The following is a 23,704-nucleotide window of genomic DNA, read 5'->3' on the forward strand; positions in this document are numbered from 1 at the left end:
GTGTTTCTACCTTTGGATTTGCATAGAAGTGGTAGCATTCTGATGTGGCATGTTTCATTTAATTATATGGCCATTCTGTTACTGTGCTAGTTTTCATAGTCTGCATAGGCTTGCATTGTTCCATATGCCCAAACAAAAATTGTGGAGGAGAAACACTGAGTTCTTAATGTGAAATGATTGGATATTGCATTAGCATGCACCTGTATATTTGAGTGAAATTTCCAGTTTGTCCTTTGGGATATTTCACATAAAGTACATTGCACTATTCTCATTTCAAGACCTGTGAAATGTTAGCACCCTTCAAACTCTATAGTTAATTGTAGATAGGTGTCTTGACTGTTATGGTAGGATTCAGCTTTGGTTAACATCTATATATAATATTTAATAGTAATGCATCCTTGCATTAGTTTGTCATGGCCATGATAAAGGGATATCTAATGAAAGCAGAATGTAGCGTAAACAGGATATTGTATACCTGTTACCTATTTTAGCTAATACAAATCTTCTATTAAATATCTGAGAATATCAGTTTGTCTTCTTATAATGAGAAGATATTTTATGTTTAATTTGAAATATGTTAATTTAAAATATATGAGGGCTATATAATTTATAAAGGAATGTTAATAACGTGGATATTGTTTGTATTATACTTAGGCAGAATATATTACATTTAGACACAGCCATACCCACCTCATATGCTATTCAGTATTCACAGTCATTCATTCTGTATGTTCTATATTTTGTTTAATTCTTAAAATCACCTTTTAGGTTTAATATGATTTCGAAGTTTTATTTTTGAGTACAGAGTGGGACATAAACAAAATAGAAGATAATTAGTATCAAAAGAATGAATGCTTTTAGTAATAATCTTTCAGATTAATTGTAAATCATGTTAATTATTTTAGAAGGCAATACATTTCGTCTGCAAATAGGATCATGACATTAGTGGGAGTTGAAATTTTTATATACAAAGTAGTCACAATTTTTCTTTTTATAATTATAGAAGTTATAAATATATCTGCGATCTCCATTAATCTAATACAAAATGAGAACACTTTGAGGAATTTAATTGAAGTTAAATTAGGAAAGTTTAGATACATACGATTTCCATAGCCCAGATTTTTGGCTGTACAATGTAAAAGAAGGGTTGAACCCAAAAGAGATTTTGACAGAAAGAACGATCAGAACTTGTGACTGAATGACAAATGCCAGTTTGAAAGCTTAGAAGGTGGAGAGGATGCCAGTCCTGTTGGTAGAATGGGGCCTTTAGGAGAAGCTGATAAGAGGTAGGGATGAGGGGTCAGAGTGAGGATGGATTCTCCTTTAGATTTGTTGAATTTGAGTTAACGATGGGACATCTGGATGGGACGTACTGTCAATTAGAAACATGGAACTTAGAGATGGACAGGAGTAGTGAGGGCTGGAGCTGTTCATTTGGTGTTATTAGCGCTGAGGTGTTACTGAAAAGTTTTCCTACCTGGGCCAAGTTGAAGATCAAATAGGTAGGAAACCTGTAAAAGGCTGCCTCTTTGTAAGATGTAAATGTCATAATCCAAGGTCATGAATTTTCTCATCATGTTTTCAATGCTTGTATTTTCTTTAATCAACTAATATTTTTTTAAAGGAGTGGCTCCATGAAAAGGTCTAGAAAATCTCCCACTGAATGCTTGAGGCCATTTAATCAGCATTTTAACATACTTTAGCAGACTCTTAGAGTCTGTTTTAGGGGTTACAGAAATGTTAAGAATTTCAAATCAAAAGGAGAGAATTGTAGCATGACCACCTGACAAGAAATGTATTTAGGGTCAAATGCAACAAATTACTGTCAGTCATATGTTGATTATGGTTTCACTGTGTAGGGAGGAGTATACACAGTCCTTCTGGACCTGTAATCTTCGTCAGGGCAGAATCTCTAGTGGTTAACGTGGTGGTAAGCACATAGTCGGCAGCCAGTATATATTAGCTGAACGATGGATGAAACACAAAATAAATACAGAACTAGGCCCGGCATCAAAGTGTGTGCCATTTAACTCAAAGCAAAGAACAAGAACACATGAATGTGATTTCAGAACATGAAAATACACACACAATTTAAGACATGCCATGAGAAAGTGTTGAAAAACATACAATAAATTACTGTAGTTAAGGGATTGAGTTTTTTGACCAGGCAAAATAGGAGGAGGGTTACGTTAAGATCACAGAGATTTATCCAAGACTTCGGAGAAACGTTTCTTATCTGGGTTTTTCTACAAAATAAACTATTTGATGACATAAGTTAAAATAACACTTATATATATATGTGTGTATATATATATATATATATATATATATATATATATGTCCTATATATAAATAGAATCCTGTGTATAGATATAAATAAACATATATTTATATATGCTCTGTAATAGTATAATTTTAAAAGGAAAAAAGAATACATTTTTAAAAAGAAATTTTGGCCCCAGTCCATTTACGTGGGGAATGATAGACTTAATCACAGTGAACCTAACTTGGCTTTCCTACTGCTAAAAAGACTTAATGAGATATAAGCTAAAAAAGAAAGGTTATGTTTTGGCAAGAAGGAAAGAGCATTATGGTTCAATACCTTCACTTAACTAACCTTTAAGTATGCAATTAACATTTAAAGGAAATAAAGTTTTGAAAGTATTATAGAGTAATTGCAGAAATGTAAAAAGGAGTTAAAAGCCTATGGTCTGTTAGGAGAAATCCCTTCAGATAACTGTGACAGTCATCAGAAAGTGAATTTGTGATGTGTAAAAGAGGAAGAAAAATCTGCTCATTTGGTGACATGATTACTGCTTTCCCCTTTGTTGTTTTCTTTGTGAACTTCAGCTCATTGACATTTTCTAGGATGAAATTTTCATACTGACCTAGAATTGATCTTTTAAACACAAATCGTACAATATTTGAAAGAAGATGCCCGGTATTAAGCAGGAACAGCAGGAAGGAAAACTAGACGGGTTGAAACTTTACAGGATATTTGCCTATTAACTCACAGTTTGCCAGAATTTAAGTTGTACTTAAAAATTTATAATTCCTAGCTTCTGCTATTATGAACAGCTTTTCCCTTACAGTATAGAGGGTGTCTGAAGTCATCTTTGCAATTTATTTACCGATCATAAGTAGCGATAGTATCAATAGGGCAGCTAAAGTCAAAAGCTATTTACAATTGTTTAAGTACAGAGTCCTTGGGCAATATGACTTTTAAACACTAGCCCAGTCCACATCTGTTCACATGTGTTTTGCTTCCTCTTGTTCCTAGCTGCTGTTGCAGGACCTTAATTCTTTTTAAAAACTACCTACATTAGATGTTTCTATGGCTCTCAGGGAATATCTTCCACATCTCATGAACTAATTTTGTCAGCTTCCATGTAGCTGCTGTGGGTGATTTTCTTCATTTCCTGCTTTGAACCCTTTTCTAAGGACCACTATATGTGGGGAGAGGGGAGGAGTTTCTCACGGGGCACAGGTGGTATGCACTGAAGCCCTCTCAATGCCAAGGGTGTGGAGTGTCCTGTAGCAAAATACAGAAACATGTGTTTCTTCCCTTGTCTCCTTTTTTAACATCCTTGATCTGGGGGATACCCAAGCCATGCTCATCACACAGCTCCCCTTTCCACAGCATTCAGACATATGACTCTGTTGGGGGTGGGTAGGCCAGGCCTGGATACACATTCAAGAAACACATGTACTATGCTCAGAATCACCCTGATCCTTTCCAAAATGTAGGCTTTCTTACTGGGCCCAGCCTGACTACATGATACACACTTCCCTTCTGTTAGGTGGGACATTTCTCTTCCAGGAGGCCTTACAAATAGACTTCCAACTGACTCCAAGGACTGTCCACATTAGTCTCAAACTGTGCCTTGAACATCTGTTTTCTCTCTTGACATGCTATTGAGCAGGTGAAGAGGATAGAGGCAAATGAGTACCACTATGTCTCTCTCTCCTCTGTCTTCTAATCCTCCTTTCTCTTCTATTCAGGAATTGATGGGCATGAAAACATTATTAATGTCTGATCTTATACTCCATTTTGTCTATAAAGTCCAGTATGTATGGGAAAAAAATCAGGTATCTTTATGTATTGGCTGTGATGGCCACTTGCAACACGGGGTTCTAGGGGTAGTGGGCTCATTAAGCAATAAGTCCTATAAAGTAGTCTGCATCTGCCACGCATTGAGAGAGTGTTACTCTAAGCCTTATTTGCAAATAGAACCCACTAAGCACTGGCAGTTATATAAGCTTGTAACTCAGTCAGAAGACCATATCCAGAATCAGAATACATCTAAGCCCACCGAATGTGTTCAATATTTCATATAGCTAAACAGAGAAAGAAAAGATATGTCACCTACGGTGGAGCCTGTGCTGTAAAGATGACTTAACAGGTTATCTACAGCTGGAAGAGAAGCAAAATAACAAGTTTCACATTCAGAGCTAAAATTCTATTTTAGACTTGATTCATTCTGTAATAGTTATTTTCACAGTTAAAACTTAAAATTGAGGTGGAGAGTTTGAAATATGCAGAATTGATATTTTTAATAATTATATTAATGTTCTTAATCTTTCTAATTGAGTTTCCCTGTTGGGAAAATTATACAAGTTACCAATCTGATTCTTTGTTTTTCTTAATAACATACTTCACAAAAAGTCCCATTAACAGAGAAAAAATTTTAAAAACAATTTATATACATCAGAAATATTCTAGAAAAATAGAAATAACACCTTGGTATTTACTTACCTTTTCATTCTATAAAAGAAAATGATATTAATGAAGCAAAATAGTAGATGTTCTTAATTTCATTTGATTATATGTTTATATTGTTATATCAACATCGATATTTCTTTTAAGTCAAAGGACGTGATATTTTAAGTCTTTGGTCTCATCAGTTACACAGTCGGTGCCATTGCAGGTGTAGAGCTTAGTGGAAACGCAGAATTAGTGGGAGGAGAGAAAAGATAAATGGAGAGAACAAAAGAGGACTTAAAGTAGACATGATACACTTGTTTCCTGTGGGACTTATAAGGCTGTATGTTGTCTACTCTTTTTTTTTTTTTTGATCTGGAAACATCAATAATATACAGTGTACCATTTAACCTATTTTAATTGTACAATTTAAGTGGTGTTAAGTATATTTACAGTGTTGTTCAAACGTCACCACTATTTTCAGAACTTTTTTATCATCCTAAAAGAAACTCTATACCTTTTAAGCAGTAACTCCCCATTCCCTTCTGCCCCTAGCCCCTGGTAACCTCTGTTCTACTGTCTCTAAGAATTTGTCTGTTCTAGATACCACACATAAGTGGGTTCATACATTATTTGTCCTTTTTTGTCTATCTTATTTCACTAAGCGAAATATTTTGAAGATTCATCTATGGGCTTCCCTGGTGGCGCAGTGGTTGAGGGTCCGCCTGCCAATGCAGGGGACACCGGTTCGTGCCCCGGTCCGGGAAGATTCCATGTGCCGCGGAGCGGCTGGGCCCGCGAGCCATGGCCGCTGAGCCTGTGCGTCCGGAGCCTGTGCTCCGCAACGGGAGAGGCCACAGCAGTGAGAGGCCCGCGTACCGCAAAAATAAAAAAAAAAGTAAAATAAAAATTAAAAAAAGATTCATCCATGTTTTAGCATGGATCAAAACTTCCTTTTTTGGCTGAATAGTATTCTGTTGTATGTACATACCACATTTATCAATGGATCTGTTGATGGACAAGTAGGTTGTTTCTACCTGCTGGCTATTGAATAATGATGCTATGGACATTTGTGTAGAGGTATCTGTTTGAGACGCTGTTTTCAGTTGTTTTTGATACATACCTAAGAGTGGAATTGTGGGGTCATACGGTAGTTCTATGTTTAATTTCTAAGAAACCACCAAACTGTTTTCCACAGTGCTGGTGCCATTTTACATTCCAACCAGCAATGCATGAGGGTTCCTATTTTAACACATCCTCACCAACACTTGTTATTTCCCATTTTTTTGGCAATAGCTATTCTAGTGTGCATGAAATGGTATCTCATTGTGGGTGCTTTAAAAAATGCTATTATAAATGGAATTGTTTTCTTAATTTGCCTCCAGATTGTTTATTGATGGTACATAGAAATACAACTGATTTTTGTGTGCTGATTATGTATCTTGAAACTTTGCTGAATTCATTTATTAGCTCTATCAGTATTTTTGGTGGATTATTTTTGGTGGATTATTTAGTGTTTTCTGCATATAAAATCATGCCATCTGTAAACAGAGACAGTTTTTTTTTTTCTTTTACAATTTGGATGCCTTTTATTTCTCTTTCTTGCCTAATTTCTCTGGTTAGAACTTCTAGTACTATGATGGATAGACATGGTGTAAGCAGGCATCCTTGCCTTGTTCTTGTTCTTAACAGATATGCTTTCAGTTTTTCACCATTGAGTATGATGTTAACTGTGACTTTTTCATATACGACCTTTATCATATTGAGAAAGCTTCCTTTTACTCCTAGTTTAAAGAGTATTTTTTTCTCACAAATGTGTGTTGGATTTTGTCAAACGCTTTTCATGCATTAGTTGAAATGATCATGTGAGGGTTTTTCTTCCCTTCATTCTATTAATGTGGTATATTATATTGATTGGTTTTTGTATGTTGAATCACCCCTGCATTCCAACTATTGTTTTATAACTGTCTGTTTCTTCCTTCAATTCTGTCAATTTTTACTTCATATATTTTGGAGCTCTGTTCTTAGATGTGAATATGTTTATAATTATATCTTCTTGATAGGTTGAAACTTTTATTAATATATAATATCTTGTTTGTTATCATTTTGTGATTTAAAGTCTATTTAGTTTGACAATAAAATAGACACCTCAGCTTTTTTGGTTTTTTGGTTACTGTTTATATGCAATATCTTTTTCCATCCTTTTCAACAACTTTGTGTCTTTTTATTGAAAGTGAGTCTCATGTAGACTGCATATAGAAGATATGTGTTTTTATTTATTTATTTACTTGTTTTATTGAGGTATAATTGACACATAGCATATCAATTTCAGGTGTACAACATAACGATTCAGTATTTGTATAATTGTAACATGATCACCACAATATGTCACCATACATATAGAAATTTTCTTCTTTTTTTTTTCTTGTGATGAGAACTTTTAAGATCTACTGTCTTAGAACTCTCAAATAAGCAATACAGTATTAATAACTGTAGTCACCATGCCGTATGTTACATCCCCATGTCTTGTTTCATAGCTGGAAGTTTGTTCCTTTTGACCCCGCTTCACCTATTTTGCTCCCCACCCCCCAACTCCAGCAACCACCAGTCTGTTCTCTGCGTCTATCAACTTGGTTTTTGGTTGTTGTTTTGTTTTTGTTTCTTGAGAGTCCACATATAAATCAGATCATATGGTAGTTGTCTTTCTCTGTCTGACTTATTTCACTTAGTATAATGCCCTCAAGGTCTGTCTGTGTTGTTGCAAGTGGCAAGATTTCATTCTTTTTTTAGGGCTGAATAGTATTCCATTGTGGCATGCATGCATGCATGCGTGCATGCTTGTGTGTGTTGTATCATCATCTTTATTCATTCATCCATTAATGGACACAGGTTGTTTTCATATCTTGGAAATTGTAAATAATAGTGCATTGAACATGGGCATACTGATATCTCTTTGATATAGTCACTTCATTTTCTTCAGATATATACCCAGAAGTGGAATTGCTGGATTATATGATAGCTCTTTTTAAAATTTTTTGAGGAACCTCCTTACTGTTTTCCATAGTGCCTGTACAAATTTACATTCCCACCAAGAGTACATAATATTTGTTTGTTTTTAAATCTGTTCTGCAAAACTCTTTCTTTTAATTGGAGAGTTTAATTCATTTACATTTAAATTAATTATTCATAAGGAAGGGCTTTTTTCTGCCATTTTCTGTATGTCTTACATGTTTTTGTTCCTTAATTTCTCTATTATTATCTATTTTTGTAGTTAGTTGTGTTTTTTTTTGTAGCCTACTATTTTGATTCTTCTCTTTATTCTGTGTAATTTTTAGTTATTTTCTTAGTAATTACCTTAGGGATTAAAATTAACATCTTAAACTTATAATAACCTAGTCTTAATAATAAAAACTTAACTTCAATAATAATATATAAACACTGTGTTCCTGTACATTTTTCTCCCTTTATATTGCTGTTGTCATAGATTACATGTTTATACATTATATGCCCATTAACAAAGATTTATAATTATTGTTTTTTGCACTTTACTTTTAAATCATATAGAAAAAAAAAGAGGAGTTACAAACCAAAGTACAATAACATTGACTTTTATATTTATCTATGTAGTTACCTTGCTCTTTATTTCTTCTTATGTCTTTGAGTTACTTTTTGGTGTCATTTCATTTCTGCTTGTAGGACCTCCTTTAGTATTTCTGGCAGGACAGGTTTGCTAGCAATAAATTATCTCTTTTGTTGTTGTTATTGTTAATTTGGGAATGTCTTAGTTTTTCATTCTTGGAGGAGGATGGTTTGGTGGATATAAAATTCTTATTGATAGTCATTTATTTCAGCACTTTAAATATAACCTTTTGACTCCTATGGGAGAAATATATTAATCCTGTTGAGGATCTATTAAATGTGACAATTCACTTCCCTACTGCTGCTTTAAAAATTCTTTTTCTACATTTTGACAGTTTAATTAGGAAGTGTCTCAGAGTGGACCTCTTTGATGTCCTGCTTGGAGTTAATGAGCTTTTTGGATGTGAATATTTATGTATTTTATCAGAGTTAGGAAGTTTTCAACCATTATTTCTTCATATATTTTTTCTGCCCCTGTCTCTTCTGGGAATCCTGTGATGTACATGTTGGTGTGCTTGGTGTCTCACAGATCCCTCAGGCTCTGTTTATTTTTCTTCTTTTATCTTTCTGTTATCTTATCTTTCTTTATCTTATCTTTTATCTTTTATTCTTTTATCTTTCTGTTCCTCAGACTGAATCATTTTGATTTCCTTATCTTCAGGTTCATCAATCCTTTCTTCTGCCTGCTCAAATTTGCTGTGGAACCCCTCTAGTAAATTTTTCATTTCAGTTATTGTACTTTTCACTTCCAGAATTTCTTTTGGATTCCTTTCTGTAATTTCTATATCTTTATTGATATTCTCATTCTGTTCATAACATCATCCTCCTGATTTCCTTTAGTTATTTGTCCATAGTTTCCTTTAGCTCATTAAGCATGTTTAAGACAGTTGATTTAATATTTTTGACTAATAACTTTAAAGTCTGAGCTTCTTTAGGGATAGTTTCTGTCAAATTCTTTTTTTTTTTCCCCTTCACAGGCCCCATTTCCTGTTTCTTCACGTGCTTTGTAATTTTTTTTTGAGAACTAGACATTTGAATATACTATAACTCTGGGATCTGATTCTGCCACTCCTTACAGACTGCTGATTTTTGTTTGCTGAGAGTGGTAGTGTGTATTCCTTCTGTGTGGTCATTGTAGTTTGGGTTTCATTATCTCTTCTGTCAGCCAGTGACCTGACAAAGATTTCCTTAAATATCTGGTTCCAAAAAGCAGGAGAGGTGTTTCTATCTGTTTAAATCTTCCAATAGATGCCATCAGGGAAAGCTGCTGCAACCAGAGAATGTTGAAACCAAGGTAAGCATCTGCCAAACCAACCAAAACTCAGATCTCCAAATTTCGGAGAACAAGGTCCCCACTGCTCACCCTGGCATCAGCCGTCCCCTTTGGCAACTCAGGCACTATCTTCACAGTGGTGCTGAGGAATAGTATATGATATCTGTTTTATGCATGTCATTCTCTTACCAGAGTCTCTCTTTATCAAACACTTCCCTTGTTGGAATTACCCAGTCAGGTTCCACAGTTCTGAAATAGTTTATTAAATCACTCTTTCCAGCTCAGTGGCTGCTTTGATGGAGGGATCAATCTCTGGAGCTTCCTTCTCTGCCATTTTTCATCAACTCTACTTTCTTAAATCTTTGTTTCCTGCTTTTTTCCCTTTTGTATGCCTTTTAAATTCCATACAGATCCCCAAAACATTGGTTGCAGGTTAATGTGATGATAGTTAGAACTGTACCAAAGTCCAAGATAAGCTAGGTTGAGAAGAATTCATTAATTTTGATTCTGTTAGGCATCAGACTTGAACATGCATCAGACTTCATCACTTTTTCTTGGTTCTCCATTAAAGTTGGGATGTATTATGTATTTAAGTACAGATATTGTATATATATTCAAGTTGTTCTGAAAGGTAGTTTTAATGTGCTTGAATATTTTAGTTGGGCTGCACACTTGTCCCTCAGACTCAGTGTTTGACTCTTATGTGGCCAGCTGTGAGATGGTAAAGCTGAAATAGCTGGGAAAATGATGTATGGACTTTAGGGGCCAAGACTAGGCTTATTTCTTGATAATTGTATTGGAAATTAGGAATCACATAGAAGAACAGAATAGAAAAAAAGAAAAAAAATACAGATATTGTAAATAATGGGAGATTAATTTTTACAGGCTTGGTGTGGTTTATAAGATTGAAGATGATTCCCAATTTTGCCAATTATGAAGAGTAGAGTTGATTATTATTATTATTATTATTGCCCATGAGTTAATTCTACATAGTATTTTCCTGTTTTTTATATAGATTGACTAATTACCAGGACAGGAAATAAAACTTAAAAAGTATGCTATGTGTTTAAGGCCCAGAAAGTTAGTCAGTTTTGGATTGTTATTTATTGTCATATGATTTTTTAATTTAACATTTATGTACTGTAGTACATAGACACCAAAAATGTTTATGTATTTATTCACATTAAATTGTCGTTCAGTTTTTGGTTAAGTTTTTGGGGAGAAGGGGAAGATACACTGGTACTATGGCAGAACCACAATCAGAAATTTATCCACTTTTCTAGTTAATCACTTTTAGAGTTGCTAATGCATGTTTAATAATCCTAATCATGAAATACTAAACTTTTATGCTTTTATTTCTTTTTAGAACCTTATAAAACATCTTCCTGAGCAGAAGGTACTCAGTGAATTAGCACAGCTGAAGAATGAATATGATGACCTTTGTGAGCCTGAACAGTTTGGAGTTGTGGTATGTATCTAGTCTAAGGGCCCACAAACTCAGCTTGGAGGTAACACTTATCAGAAACAGTGGAAAAAAAAGACATTTCAATCGTTGATATTTTTTTCTACTGTATAATAACTACATAACTTAATATAACATTAGTTGTCAGGGAAAAAAATCCTTGTTTATTATTTATAATATTATTGAAAACTAAAGAAATTAAGTTTTACATTATGAAATACCTCTAGACATCTCGTGGGCTTCCTCTATATCAGTGCTGATATTAATATATGAAAATAATACATATTATTGTATTGACTGTTTTTTCTTCTATTTAGATCTTGATGCTAGAATTTAGCCCTAAAAGAGTTAGGCTAAGAATAAGTGTGGAAACTAGATAATTAGTAATGTTCTGGAGACTGTTTTCTGTGGTATATATTGTATTAGAAAAAGCACAAGAATTTTCAGATATCCCATAGAGTGTCATTAATTGATTGAAAGCTTTACGTACACTGCTTCAGCTGGAAAGAAAATTTCATAGGAAAAATTTAAAAAAAGATGGTGGGAAAGAGGGCATGATGATTTATTTACTTTTTTAGAGAAAAGCTATTTTTGACTTAGGTGTTCCATACGAGTTTGTTTGCCATGTGAACAAACAGTTCTATTACAGCTTTCAGTTTTACCCTGGCTCTCTGACCATTTTGCATGTGCATACTAAGACTTCTTAAAATTACCGCCGGACCCAATAGTCAAACACTGTCTGCTTCATCTGAAATATTGGGTTGGCCAAAAAGTTCATTCAGGTTTAACCTCTTTAATAGTAATGTATTTGAATTGATCTGATTTGGTACTTTGCAATTTAAAAATCCTGTTTAAAATCAAAATGTGATAGATGGAACAGAGTACGTTCCTTTTGAACATATACAATAACTGCTTGATCATATTTAGAGTTTATTAATTTTCAGATATGGCATTGTATATGCTGATGTAGAAGGATTCTGTCAAATCCTTGAAAAGCAAATCAGGAATGTATATTTAGGGTGAGACAGAGCATGTAAAGCTACCTGAGGAAGAGATATCTCTCGTTTTTTAGTTAGGCAAATTAATCAACTAAACTGGCAAAATATTATTTACTAAGTAGCAGCACTTTAACACAATATTAAATAGTAAACTTTTCTAGACCAAAGTCCACACTTGAAACTTAAGCTACTTGAATTCATATTATAATTGAAGCAAGGCTATATACCATCTGAGAATTCAGCTGTGCCATGGTGGTTATGAGTTTTACGGTAGGTACACTACACAATTTCTCTGAAGCCATTTTTTTTCTGAATGCAGTTTATCTTGGAAGATGTATTAGTTTGCCAAGCAAATCCTTCAAGAGGAATATCCTTGGTACCACACTGAGGAAATGAAGTTTGGGGACATAAAAAGCAATGTAACTTCTGAACTCAAAGCAAAGTAGAAAATGAAAGAGATTTCTTGTTTGTGCACATAACCATAAATAATTCTGGGGCTGTGAACATGAAGTCACCTGGTCCTCTTATTTACTCTCCCCATCCTTAGCTACATGTCTGTAGGGGAAATAGTCAAGGACATTACAAAGTAGTTTATGCTATGTAAATTACCTAAGGCAGTATCAATCAGGATGTGCCAAATAAAGTTTAGGTCATCTCATATATATCTAGCAAAAAGATTCTTGAAATAATGATATGACTCAGTCTTCTAACTATGTATGTAAGCATGTATATATTGTATATAATAGATAGTAGATAAGTGTTTTTTTGAATTGAATTATAGGACAATTATTCAAACCAAGTATGAGCCTGAGATTAAAAATAGCATAGTTTAGATCTCTAAAAGTAAAAATTATGTTCAAATATATTTCTCCAGGTCTATGCTGAAATTAAATTCACTTCTGTCTGGAAACGCCCAAATACTTTTTAATCCTCAAAATATATTGACAGCCTACATTTAGGACAACTTTGGAAATGCATAGAATCATCTACCCTAATGAGAAAGGCTCCAAACTGGTTGTCTTACTTCTGCTTTCTTCCCCCATCAAAAGTAGTAGTGTAGTCGTCTTAAAATCTATATTAACCTTATGATTTCTGTATTAAAACCCTTCAGTGTCTTCCAGAGTTTACAGAATAAAACCTGAGCTCCTTTGAATTCTCATTCTGCCTCTAACTCTCTGGCTTTATGCCTTCCCTGTTCTCTTTGGTGAACTGAACGAATTGGTGTCTTTATGACATTTTAGCTTTTACCTCGGCGGGACTTTCTTTGCCATTTCAGCAGTTATTTTACTTGTTCCTATTCAGTAGTCTTTCGTTTTTCCATAGCGGCTATACCCTATACCGTATCTTACCTGCTTTCCACAAGTCTTCACTCCCTCCCCTCCCCATTCTTTTCACTTACTACAAACAACCTAATCTCTTACCAGGGAAAAGGGAAAGCACCTAGGCTTCAGAACTTCCAACATCTCTCCTACCTACAGTTATCTCTACCCATATCTTTTATTAGCTTCCTCGCTGTCAAACCTTAGAAAAAGGGATACTTTATTATCACTAATACTATTGTTGTCATGATTAGTGATAGAAATAAGAATGTATTGAGGTGTTACTGTGTCTGATTCTATGCTAAGCGTTTTTACACGTACCATCTCATGAATTCCTCACGGCCCTATGAGATTGGCACTATTATTAGCTTCATGTTACAGATGAAGAAACTAAGGCCAAGGAAGGCTGGGGACCTTGTCCAAGGTTACATAGTAAGTAATAGGTACAGAATTCAATCCCAGGCAATCTGACATCATGGATTGTGATTTTAACCACTGTACTGAGCTGGTGTGTGCACGTGTGTACACGTCCACGTGTGTGTGAGATAGTCTACTACATACTAATTTACTTATCTCTCTTTAAGGCATTATTATCCCCTGCCTACTCTTGTTCTGTTATTCTATTGCCTCTTCAGTTCGTCAGTCTCCACTCTGCCCTTCTCTTCAGAAGAAAAGCATCTTCTTAAGTCATTCACTGCCTAAAAATGTATGAATGGATAGCTGGATGGATGGATGGATGGATGAATAAAAATCCTTCACTGGCCCTGAGGTCCATGATAGCTACTGCCCTCTCTTCATTACCTAGCATCAGTTTTTTCAAAGATTAGTATATTTGTTCTCTACTTCCTTACCTCCAGTTACTATTTAACAAACAGCAATCAGAATTCTGCCTTAAACAATGCATTGAAACTGATCTAGAAGGGATCATTAATTACCTCCTAATTGTATCTAAAATATACATCGGTTCTACTCACTTCTCTTTTTCTGTGCCGTCACCACTTTAGCCCAAGCCAGCATCATCTTTCCCTTAACCATTATAATATACTTTTAGCCTGTTTTTTCCACTTATACTTTTGCCGTTTTCCAAATCAGCCTCGGCACAGCCCTCAATGTGACATTTCTAGAGTACATTTGTGTTGCATCATTATTTATCTATCTGCTTAAAGCATCAGTGCATTGTTTTCTGAATTTACCATGCTATTTCCTGCCTTTGGACCGTTACACACATTGCTCCCTCTTACTCCCACTCGCTGCCTGCCTCTCTCCTGCTTATTCTTTGAGTTTCTGCTTAAATTTCATTCTCTCCGTGATGCCTTCACTTACCTATCAATTAAAATTAGGTCTCCCTATTAAACTCTCTCAGAGCACCTTTTTTCTTTTCCTTTCTCATGGTTTTTAATTAAATATTTAATTGCGAGGTTATTTATTGCATCTCTATAACCCCTGCTGGATTGCAACTTCTTTAAGTATATGTATCATATTGATTTAATTCACATGACATATACTTACCAAATGTTTGTTGAATGTATTAGCTTGAATGCAAAATCAAGTGGGCTCTTTTCAGTCCTAATTCTGTATCCATATGGCACTTGATAACATTGAAGAATTTAGATTCATTACTGAGTCCTTTTCTTTCTTTGCCTTCTCTAGCAATAAATACTCTTTCCTAGTTTTACACCTGTCACCCTTGCCAGTGTCCTATAGAGTTTCCATTAGTATATAACTTCCTGGATGATAAAAACAAAATCTCATCAGTTAGGGATAGACATAGGCCAGAAGTGTGATTACTCCTGCAAGATTCATTAAAATCATCATCAAACAGAAAAGAATAAAATTGGCAAGACTAGGGAAAAATCTGGCTTTGACTTTTTGAAAGAAATAAACTTACCTGAGACAGTGACTGGGCTGCTAAGCTTTCTCTAAACTTTTTGGGTGTTTTGTTTTCTTTGTTTTTTTTTTTTTTTCTTCAAAGTAGCATCATTGGGTTTGCTTGCTTATATTCACATGTAGTAAGTTAAAAAGAAGCCAAAAAAAAAAAAAAGCGAGAGCAAGAGAGAGAGAAAAGAAACAAATAAAAAAACTAGCATATCCCTCTTCCCAGGAGGTCTTCCCAAGCAGACCTCCTGGGAAGAGGGGTATGCTAGTTCCCACACCTTCTATGATCAATAATCCTTTTCTTTAGGGGGGTATATTGGCGGCATAGCTTCCCACTGACTTGTCCTCCAACCTGCCTCACACAGAATTGAATTTGGTACATTGTTGTAATTATGTGCTGTACCTTTACTGGGAATAAAGAACAGATCTTTGAAAGCTCTGCCAGTTAGAACCCCCAGCAGGAGCTTTTAGATTCTTCTGAGTGTGTTTGCAGCTCAGCTGTTCTTAAACCTCAGAGTGACAGAAACTTCCACTTGTCTTGCACTGAGGATGGAGACCCATACTATGTGTATCTATTAAACTAACACATCTTCTGAGAAAAAGAAGGCAATAATTAGTTCTCTTGGTAATTGGTACTTTATTTTTCTGACCTCAAAAATTACCCATATTTTTTAATTAAAAACATTCTAAAGCTATAATCTAATAAAAAGATGTTGAGATAGCCTTGTGCATAAAAACATTTATAATGAAAAGCAAAGATTATGTGATACTGCTGACAGCACATTTAACTTTTTTCTTTCTCTACATAAATATGTGAAGGCAGGAGGAGTGGATTTATGCCTATTGTTGGAAGTACGACTATAAAGTCAGTGTGCTTTTTAATTTTTTTAAAGTCCCCTAAGAGCTTATGAGCTCTATTCAAGATAGCTTAACCAGGTGAAAAGGAAATTCTTAAAAGCTTTTTTTTTTTTTTCTCCTACATATCATCAAAGGCAATTAGTTTGGATGGAAAATTGTAGCTTTTCTGTTCCATTAATATTAAATTATTCAGGTTTGCATATTCATTGGGAAAATTGCATTTTTCTTTATCTGCTTTCATTCAAAGTGTTCAGTGTTTTGATATGTAATGCCTTGATTGTTTCTATTTTCATTCCTTCTGTAAATATGAATGCTAGCTCTTACTTCCAGATGTACATTTATTTTATCTGAAAAAAAGCTGGTTTAATAATTGTGAGATCAAGTAAAAGAAGACTTGCCATGACTCGTTCTCAAATCCATGTATTCAGATTCTTGTTCATTTCATTAACTTCTCATAATAGTCCATTTTGTGACAAGATTGCTTATTTCCATCAGCTTTTGCAATAAAATGAGGTAAAATAAAACCACCTGAAAACTGAATATTCAGATTAAGTCTGGGGATGTCAATCAATTTTGCTGTTGATTGCTTTTCATTAAATTTTTAAAAAATAAAAAATTAACCCCTTTTCCTTCTCCATATATCAGTAATCCGTAAGATAGCAGCATAGCATTACCATTACAGATGCTCTGATGGCCGTTCTTGGCTTCAGACAGTTGTTTTCAGAAGGATGTTTTGAAATTCTTGCTCTAATTCTTAGTGTAATTCTTCTGAGTTTCCAGTGTCTCTTGGGGCCGACATTGTTACCATTTTCTGTTCCAGACTGTAGATGAGTAAATGTTTGTTGATGCATAATTTCCACATATCATTCTATTTGGGGAAAATATTCTCTATCAGCATATCATTGCTTTTCTGGGGTACAGTCAGTTTTCAACACTCCGTTTTTCCAAAGCCTCATTCTACAGATCAACCATGGCTCTTATCTCTCCTTATATCTAGTACACAAACATTTGCCATTGGCTCCATACAGCAGATGTACCTGTATTGATGATTTTGTGCAGTCCAAGTACTAGGTGTACTGCAGAAAGTACAGCAGCGAGCAGTAGAGAGCCTAGTCTGGAGGGGGTTATGTCTAAATAGGATAGTAAAATGATTTATTTAACAGAGAATCACAGATGTCCTTGCTTTATTTCCATACTTCCAGGCAGACTTCTGCTCAGTCGTGGAGTCTGAATCTCACAACTTTTATAGGCAATTCTGCCTGCTTTCTAACTTAAATTCACTCTTCTTTATTGTCACTTCGTTATCATCACCTTAATTATAGTCACTGATACAAAATTTTTCTGTATATTCAGTGTATCCATACATTGGGTCCCAATAGTATTTAGGTATGGAGGGGACACCTTGTAACAAATGTATATTTCTTACAAATATATCTGTTAATTCCAATGAATTTTTGACATATTTTGAAGACACTAGAAGATCATAGTTATGTTCACATATGATGGCAGTTGAAGGTGTGTTTCTTAGCAATGCAAAATGAAAGATAACAGAAATCCCCTTAAAGGTGAGTGACACGTGACTGCAGGAGTGGCATGTGGCTACCTCCTCCTTCTTCGCACACGATTGTTACACTTGGGTCTTTTCTCTTTCTCTCTGGATTCTTATGGTAGTATGGCAGAACATCAATATTCACCAGGTGCATAGGTAGTGAAGTGTATAAAATTCAAATTATATAAACAAAACTGTGTCTAACTCTTTGGGGAAATAACCCACTTGTAGCTGCTCTCACTAAAGCCGTCAGGGTACAGTTTTTTCTTTTTAATATAGTGCAGATCAGCTAAAGAAATGATAGCTGCTTGATGTGATTTGACAGACAAGTATCTTGTAACACAAAAAAATCCCCTACATAATACAACACCTTGGTCACCAGCCTACAGCACTTCAAGGAATGAATTATAAAACAAAGGATGCCAGTCATCTAAAATGCGGCGAGGAACCACAAGGAAAAACAAACATACATTTCAGCCAAGTTTTTGTTATATTTCCTTATATCACTTAGGTGCATTCAAATGCCTTTATGAGACATGCACCTCTTAATAATTATATCTGTGGCTGGGGATGTCACTCAGTGCTTCCTATGATTTCTAAGCTTAGTTATCCAAGACATTCCCTTACACACTCAAATCCTCTAATGGAGATTCAACTATTGTCTATCAGTCTACCCTGGTCTGATCATAAAAATTCACACTTCTGATTGCAGCAAATTCTATTAGTATCATCAAAGCATACTGTTTTGTGGCTCCTGTAAACAGATGCATCCATATAGTTTCATCTACCCTGAAGATTAATAAGGAGATTATTTCCTCCATAATCCTCTTGATTTTTACAGTAACACATTTTCAGTGCTAACATTTCTATTAATAAATGTATATTATGCATTGAAACGGACTGAAAGGAGCACTGCACGATATTTATGAAGTGTGAAATAGTTAATGGGGGACATTCTTCACCAAGCCCTGGTAACACACATTCCTTAATTGTAGATGAGATAAACTTTATCTCAGGTTTGGGAGAATAGTCAGGGACCAGGGCACCTTCTTAGGAATTTCTGAGGATGAGTAAAGAGGGTAATAACAACAATAGCTATTGTTTCAGAGTGCTTCCATTGTGTCAGCTACCATGACAGTAATGTTACACATAGGATCTCATTTAAGTCTTACTGCAACTTGCATGAGTGACTTAAGGAATACATTTTACTGATGGGGACATAAAGTCTCAGAAACATTCAGTAACTTGGATTAGATCATAACTATAAAGTAACAGAAGTATAGTTCAAGTCCATGTCTGTATAACTCAAAAGTCCCTGTTTCTTCCACTACAATGTACCTTATAGGTCTAGAGAATGTAGAGAATGGTTTCTCTCCCTCTCTGAGGATTAAGGGGAAAATTCTCTCGAACCTACCCTTCAAAATAGTTATATGGGGCTCTGAATTCGGGCTAAGATTGAGCCTGGGCAATACCGTTGGGATGACACATTTGGTAGCTAATGACTTTACATAGGGAGTAGGGTACCCTCCTCCTGCCTCACATCAGCCTACTGTGATACCTCTTCACACTATGCATCTGCTTCCCAATCCAGCACTTTGCTGATACTGGAGTTTCTGTTTGTATGAATGAATACATCCATCCATCCATTTGTTTTACAAGGATTTTTTTTTTCAAATCACCTATGATGTTTATCACCTGCTCTGCACTAAACTTTAATCTAGTGAGTAAATGAAGGAAGAAATTTTGCCAAGTCAGAGGTCAACTCTGATCCTCTTATGATGCACAACCTCTTCCCTGAATCAGGTTGACTGATGATAGATTATATCCAGTAACAGCAGTTCAACAAAGTTAATTCCCTAGCATTTCTGGTTTGACATCTTAGCTGAAGACATTATTTTGGGGACAATAAAACATTACCGTCGGCTGTTAATTTTGTTCAATAGACAACCTGTCTGTCCTCCTTGGGAGAAGATCCGGAAAATGGTTAGTCATCTAAGGAGTGCTTTTAAAATCAGTCAGCAAATATTTGAATGTCTAATAAATGCAAGGACCCATGCTAGGTGCTACACAAGGTGCAGTCTTTGATTTTTCTCTCTATACACTCTCTTCATCAACAGCCTGCCTTTCACAACCTCTACTCTAGTCACTCCCAAATCTGCCAACTCTGATACTTATCTCCTCCTAAACTCAAGAACTGAATTTCCAAATGCTATCAGATATCATAACAATACCTAAAACTCAAAATGCCAAGAAAGCAATATTATTTCCCTATTATAGAGGTGTCATTTTACTATTCATGTGAGAATTTAGAGGGGGGAAGGCTGGAGGGATCAGGGAACATATTTAAATAGTCTGTTTTAGTAATTCAACCTTAAAGTACATAAATTTTAAGCTTGAATGGTGAGAATTGAAAATAAGAACCAATTCTAAGAAATTCTTCAGGTTAAAATATAGGCAAGGAATGGTATTAAATTACATTGTCTTTACCAGGATTTGAATATGACTCCAAGATTTGGAGTTTTCATAGTGGGGATCTAATAGTGTCTTTGTTAATAATAAAATACACTGGTGTCTGAGAGGATGGTGAACCAAGTTCACTTAAATGCTAATAAAAATGTCTTGGTAACATCCAAGTAATATTTTTCACTTCTGAATCTCACACTGTTAACCTCACCTTTCCATAACTCTAGAGGCAGAGACTAAAACAGAAAGAAAGAATATATTTGGATCATTTATTTGGCTCCTACCTAATTATCAAAACAAGACTGCTCGACAGGACTTTCCCCTACTTTACAAATGAGGAAACTGAAGCAGAAAAATTAGGTGGATTAGTTTCACACAGTCTAACTATGCAAAAGTTTCTAGATTCAGTCCTTTGGTTGAATTTGCTACTAAGCTGTACCCTACCGGCCCCCACTGCCTTAGTCCCTGATTAGCTTACTGAAGTGTAGGCAGCAGATCAGGGGAAGCAAATTCATCTATCCTCATTCTCTGAAACAAAAAAAAAACAAACAGTAAACTGCATCAAATCAGCATCTCCTTCAGCCTTCATTAATGCCAACATTTTACCTCACAAAGGACTTTACACCTTGGAGCCATCTTTGACTTTCTCCTCCCATAACTGGTCATTTACTAAGTCCCACTGCTTCTTCCTTAATTCTGCCTCTTGTATCTATTGCTTCCTTTCCCTTCCTACTGTCAACATCCTAGGTCATTACCTGTTTCTAAGACCATTTGAAGACTTAACTAATGGTATCCCTGCCCCTAATCTCTCCTTCAGCCACTCATACATACTGCTCTCGGTATGACTCAAGAGACGGCGTGGTGTAGTGGTTGAGAGTCTGGATTCTGTAGCCAGGATGCCTGAGTTCAAATCTCCAGATCTTCAACATACAATTTGACTCTGTGCTAGTTCCTTAGTATTTCTGTGTCTCACTTTCCTCATCTTTAGAATGAGACTAAGGCTAATAACCTTTTCCTAGGGTTGTTTTGAGAATCAAATCTGCATATATGTATATAACACATCTGTAGAAAAATGTCTGGCACAGAGTACTCAATAAATGTCATTCGCCATTATTATTGTTATTATAATTACTAAAGTACATTTTTGGCCATTATTTTGGTTGGAGCTGGTATTGAAAAAAAGATCAAATCCCTGCTCTTTGGGTTTGTAGGCCAAGGATTGAAATACAAAGCCCAGAAAGGATACAAATATGAATGAAAACAAGTGGTATTAGAAGTGAAGCAAGACTAAAAGAAAATCTCTGTAAGCCTAGGGTTTAAATTCCTTGTGGATCTCAGACCAAGGCCACCCTGGTGAGCAGGGTTCCTACAAGTCCTACAGAGCATGGGCAGAAGGACAGGTATTTGGTGACTAGCACCTGGTCAAAGTAGTTCTATGGCTTTTTTAACCATCAGGGAGACTGAAAAACCACTACTTCCTAAACATATAAAATGATAGGAAACATGCTTCTGTGCTAATGATAGCCAGTTAACAGTGAAAATAAAGGAAAAATTAAGTGGGAAAGGATTTGGAGACAGTGGTAGAGGCATAAATAAAGGCAGAAAATGACATAGAAACTTAGATTCCCACACAAACATACACATGGAGATTTGCACATTCATGGAGACGTAGACTTTGGTGTGGTTAGCTTCCAATTTTATGGCCTTTACATGGAATCTTAAGGTACTTTGATCTAAATTCTGCTCCTAGGTATATACCTCATATATTCCTAACCTATAAACCTTTTCTCACAACTTCCTTTTGGTCCCCGTTTGTGTTTGCTCACTCGCTTTTTTTCTCTCTCTCTACTTGTTTAATTTTCATCTATTTATCCATTTGTATCCCCTCTACTGTGTAGCCTTCATTAAACATTGTAGTCATAGAGTTTAAAGTTTTCTCTTCTTTCAGTGAACATCTCTAGCACTTAATTTCTGTTTACCCATTTAGAATCATGGGCTGGTTCTATCGCTAGCTATAGTTTTCAGGTGATTGTGTTATGAGTTTTGAGTTATATTGGACACTTTTTGTGAGTAGATGGTGTGTCTTATACTTACCATGCGAGTACTGAAGAAACAGTAGGATGCTTTTTTTTTTTTTTAAGATTTTATTTAGTTATTTATTTTGTTGCACCGGGTCTTAGTTGCGGCAGGTGGACTCCTTAGTTGCGGCTCCAGAGCTCCTTAGTTGTGGCATGAGAACTCTTAGTTGCGACATGCATGTGGGATCTAGTTGCCTAACCAGGGATTGAACCTGGGCCCCTGCATTGGGAGTACGGAGTCTTATCCACTGCGCTGCCAGGGAAGTCCCAGTAGGATGCTTTGAACACTACCCTGATCGTATTAAAAAAAAGCTATTGATAAGTGATCTGACTTATGTAGATATAGTAACAGGCGGATATTCCCAGCATAATCTGCCTATAAAAAGCATGAAAGCATATGGGGGATTAGCAGACGGCAAAGGTTAATTTTTGGACAGGCAGACACCCATGGTTAATGTGAAAATTCATTTCAAAGAGTTAAAATGATAAATTATGCTTTGCTTTTGTATTAGAGCAGATAGGGTCTATTCAGCAGCTCATTTTGCTGCTTTTGAAGGGTTCTTTGTAGCTTAAGGACTCTTGTTTATGCTGTCAAATGCTTTTCATGTTGTCTACAGATATCTCATGCCTACACTGTGCCTGGCATTTGTATTTAAAAAGAAAACTAAGCTATATGTGTAAAAAGAATAAATGTAATTAGGATTGTTAATAATTTCATTGTGTGTGTGCTTATGTTCTTATGTGTCTACCCTCCCCTCACCTGTCTCCCAGAATTCCTTTGGTGAATAAAAACTAGTGAAATGACTTGGAGTTTTGGGGAATTAAAGACTAAAAGAAATTATTATGGTAGGAGCTATACCAAAGGGAATAGAGAATGTGCACCGATACTATGAAACAATTAATTAAAACCTAAGTTGAACTGTTTTGAAGAAAACCAATATAGAATTCTTGAATAATGTACTTAAAAGTAAGTTCATGTGATTTTACCATAACTTAATTATTTAACATCAACATTCTGTCAAGTAGGTGAAATTCTTTAGAGCATATATAAATAATTAATAAATTTTATTAATAGAAATCATAGGTTTAAAATTATTAAATGCTCAATCAGAGCTAGTCTTCTGGTTTCAGACAGCATACTGATATGTAAATTTTTTTTAGGAAATGTGGTTGCACTTACATTTTCTGTCATCGTGTACATTTTTTATATGTGGTCCAACTATTCACTCAACTCAATGTCATGTTTGTACATTTTCGTAGTTTGCCTCAGGGACTGATTTTTGGCAGTTTAAATGCTATTGATGACTAATGATTATGCAGTTAACATACAGCAACTGTTTAGCTTCAATAATATTTTCTTAATGCAGTAAGGATGATTTCATTTATTCCTTTAAAACTGAACAGCTATTTCTTTAAACTTTGAAAATAATATTCCTTTGAAATGTCTAAAACAAAGTAGAATAATATTTGTTAAAACCCAGAGAGAAT

At 35.2% G+C, this 23,704-nt stretch overlaps 1 protein-coding gene across 6 annotated transcripts in view; it reads left to right on the forward strand.

Moving 5' to 3' along the window:
• Nucleotides 1-23,704, forward strand: part of DIAPH2 (diaphanous related formin 2) — an 889,270-nt gene that overhangs the window by 420,241 nt on the left and 445,325 nt on the right. For all 6 annotated transcript variants that reach the window (XM_082864620.1, XM_082864622.1, XM_082864621.1 and 3 more), the window contains one exon: nucleotides 10,981-11,082. In XM_082864620.1, the coding sequence (XP_082720746.1) occupies nucleotides 10,981-11,082 (102 nt within the window). The remainder of the gene's footprint in view (nucleotides 1-10,980; nucleotides 11,083-23,704) is intronic.

The sequence above is a fragment of the Leucopleurus acutus genome, assembly GCF_964270905.1.
Source record: "Leucopleurus acutus genome assembly, chromosome: X".
NCBI lineage: Eukaryota > Metazoa > Chordata > Mammalia > Artiodactyla > Delphinidae > Leucopleurus > Leucopleurus acutus.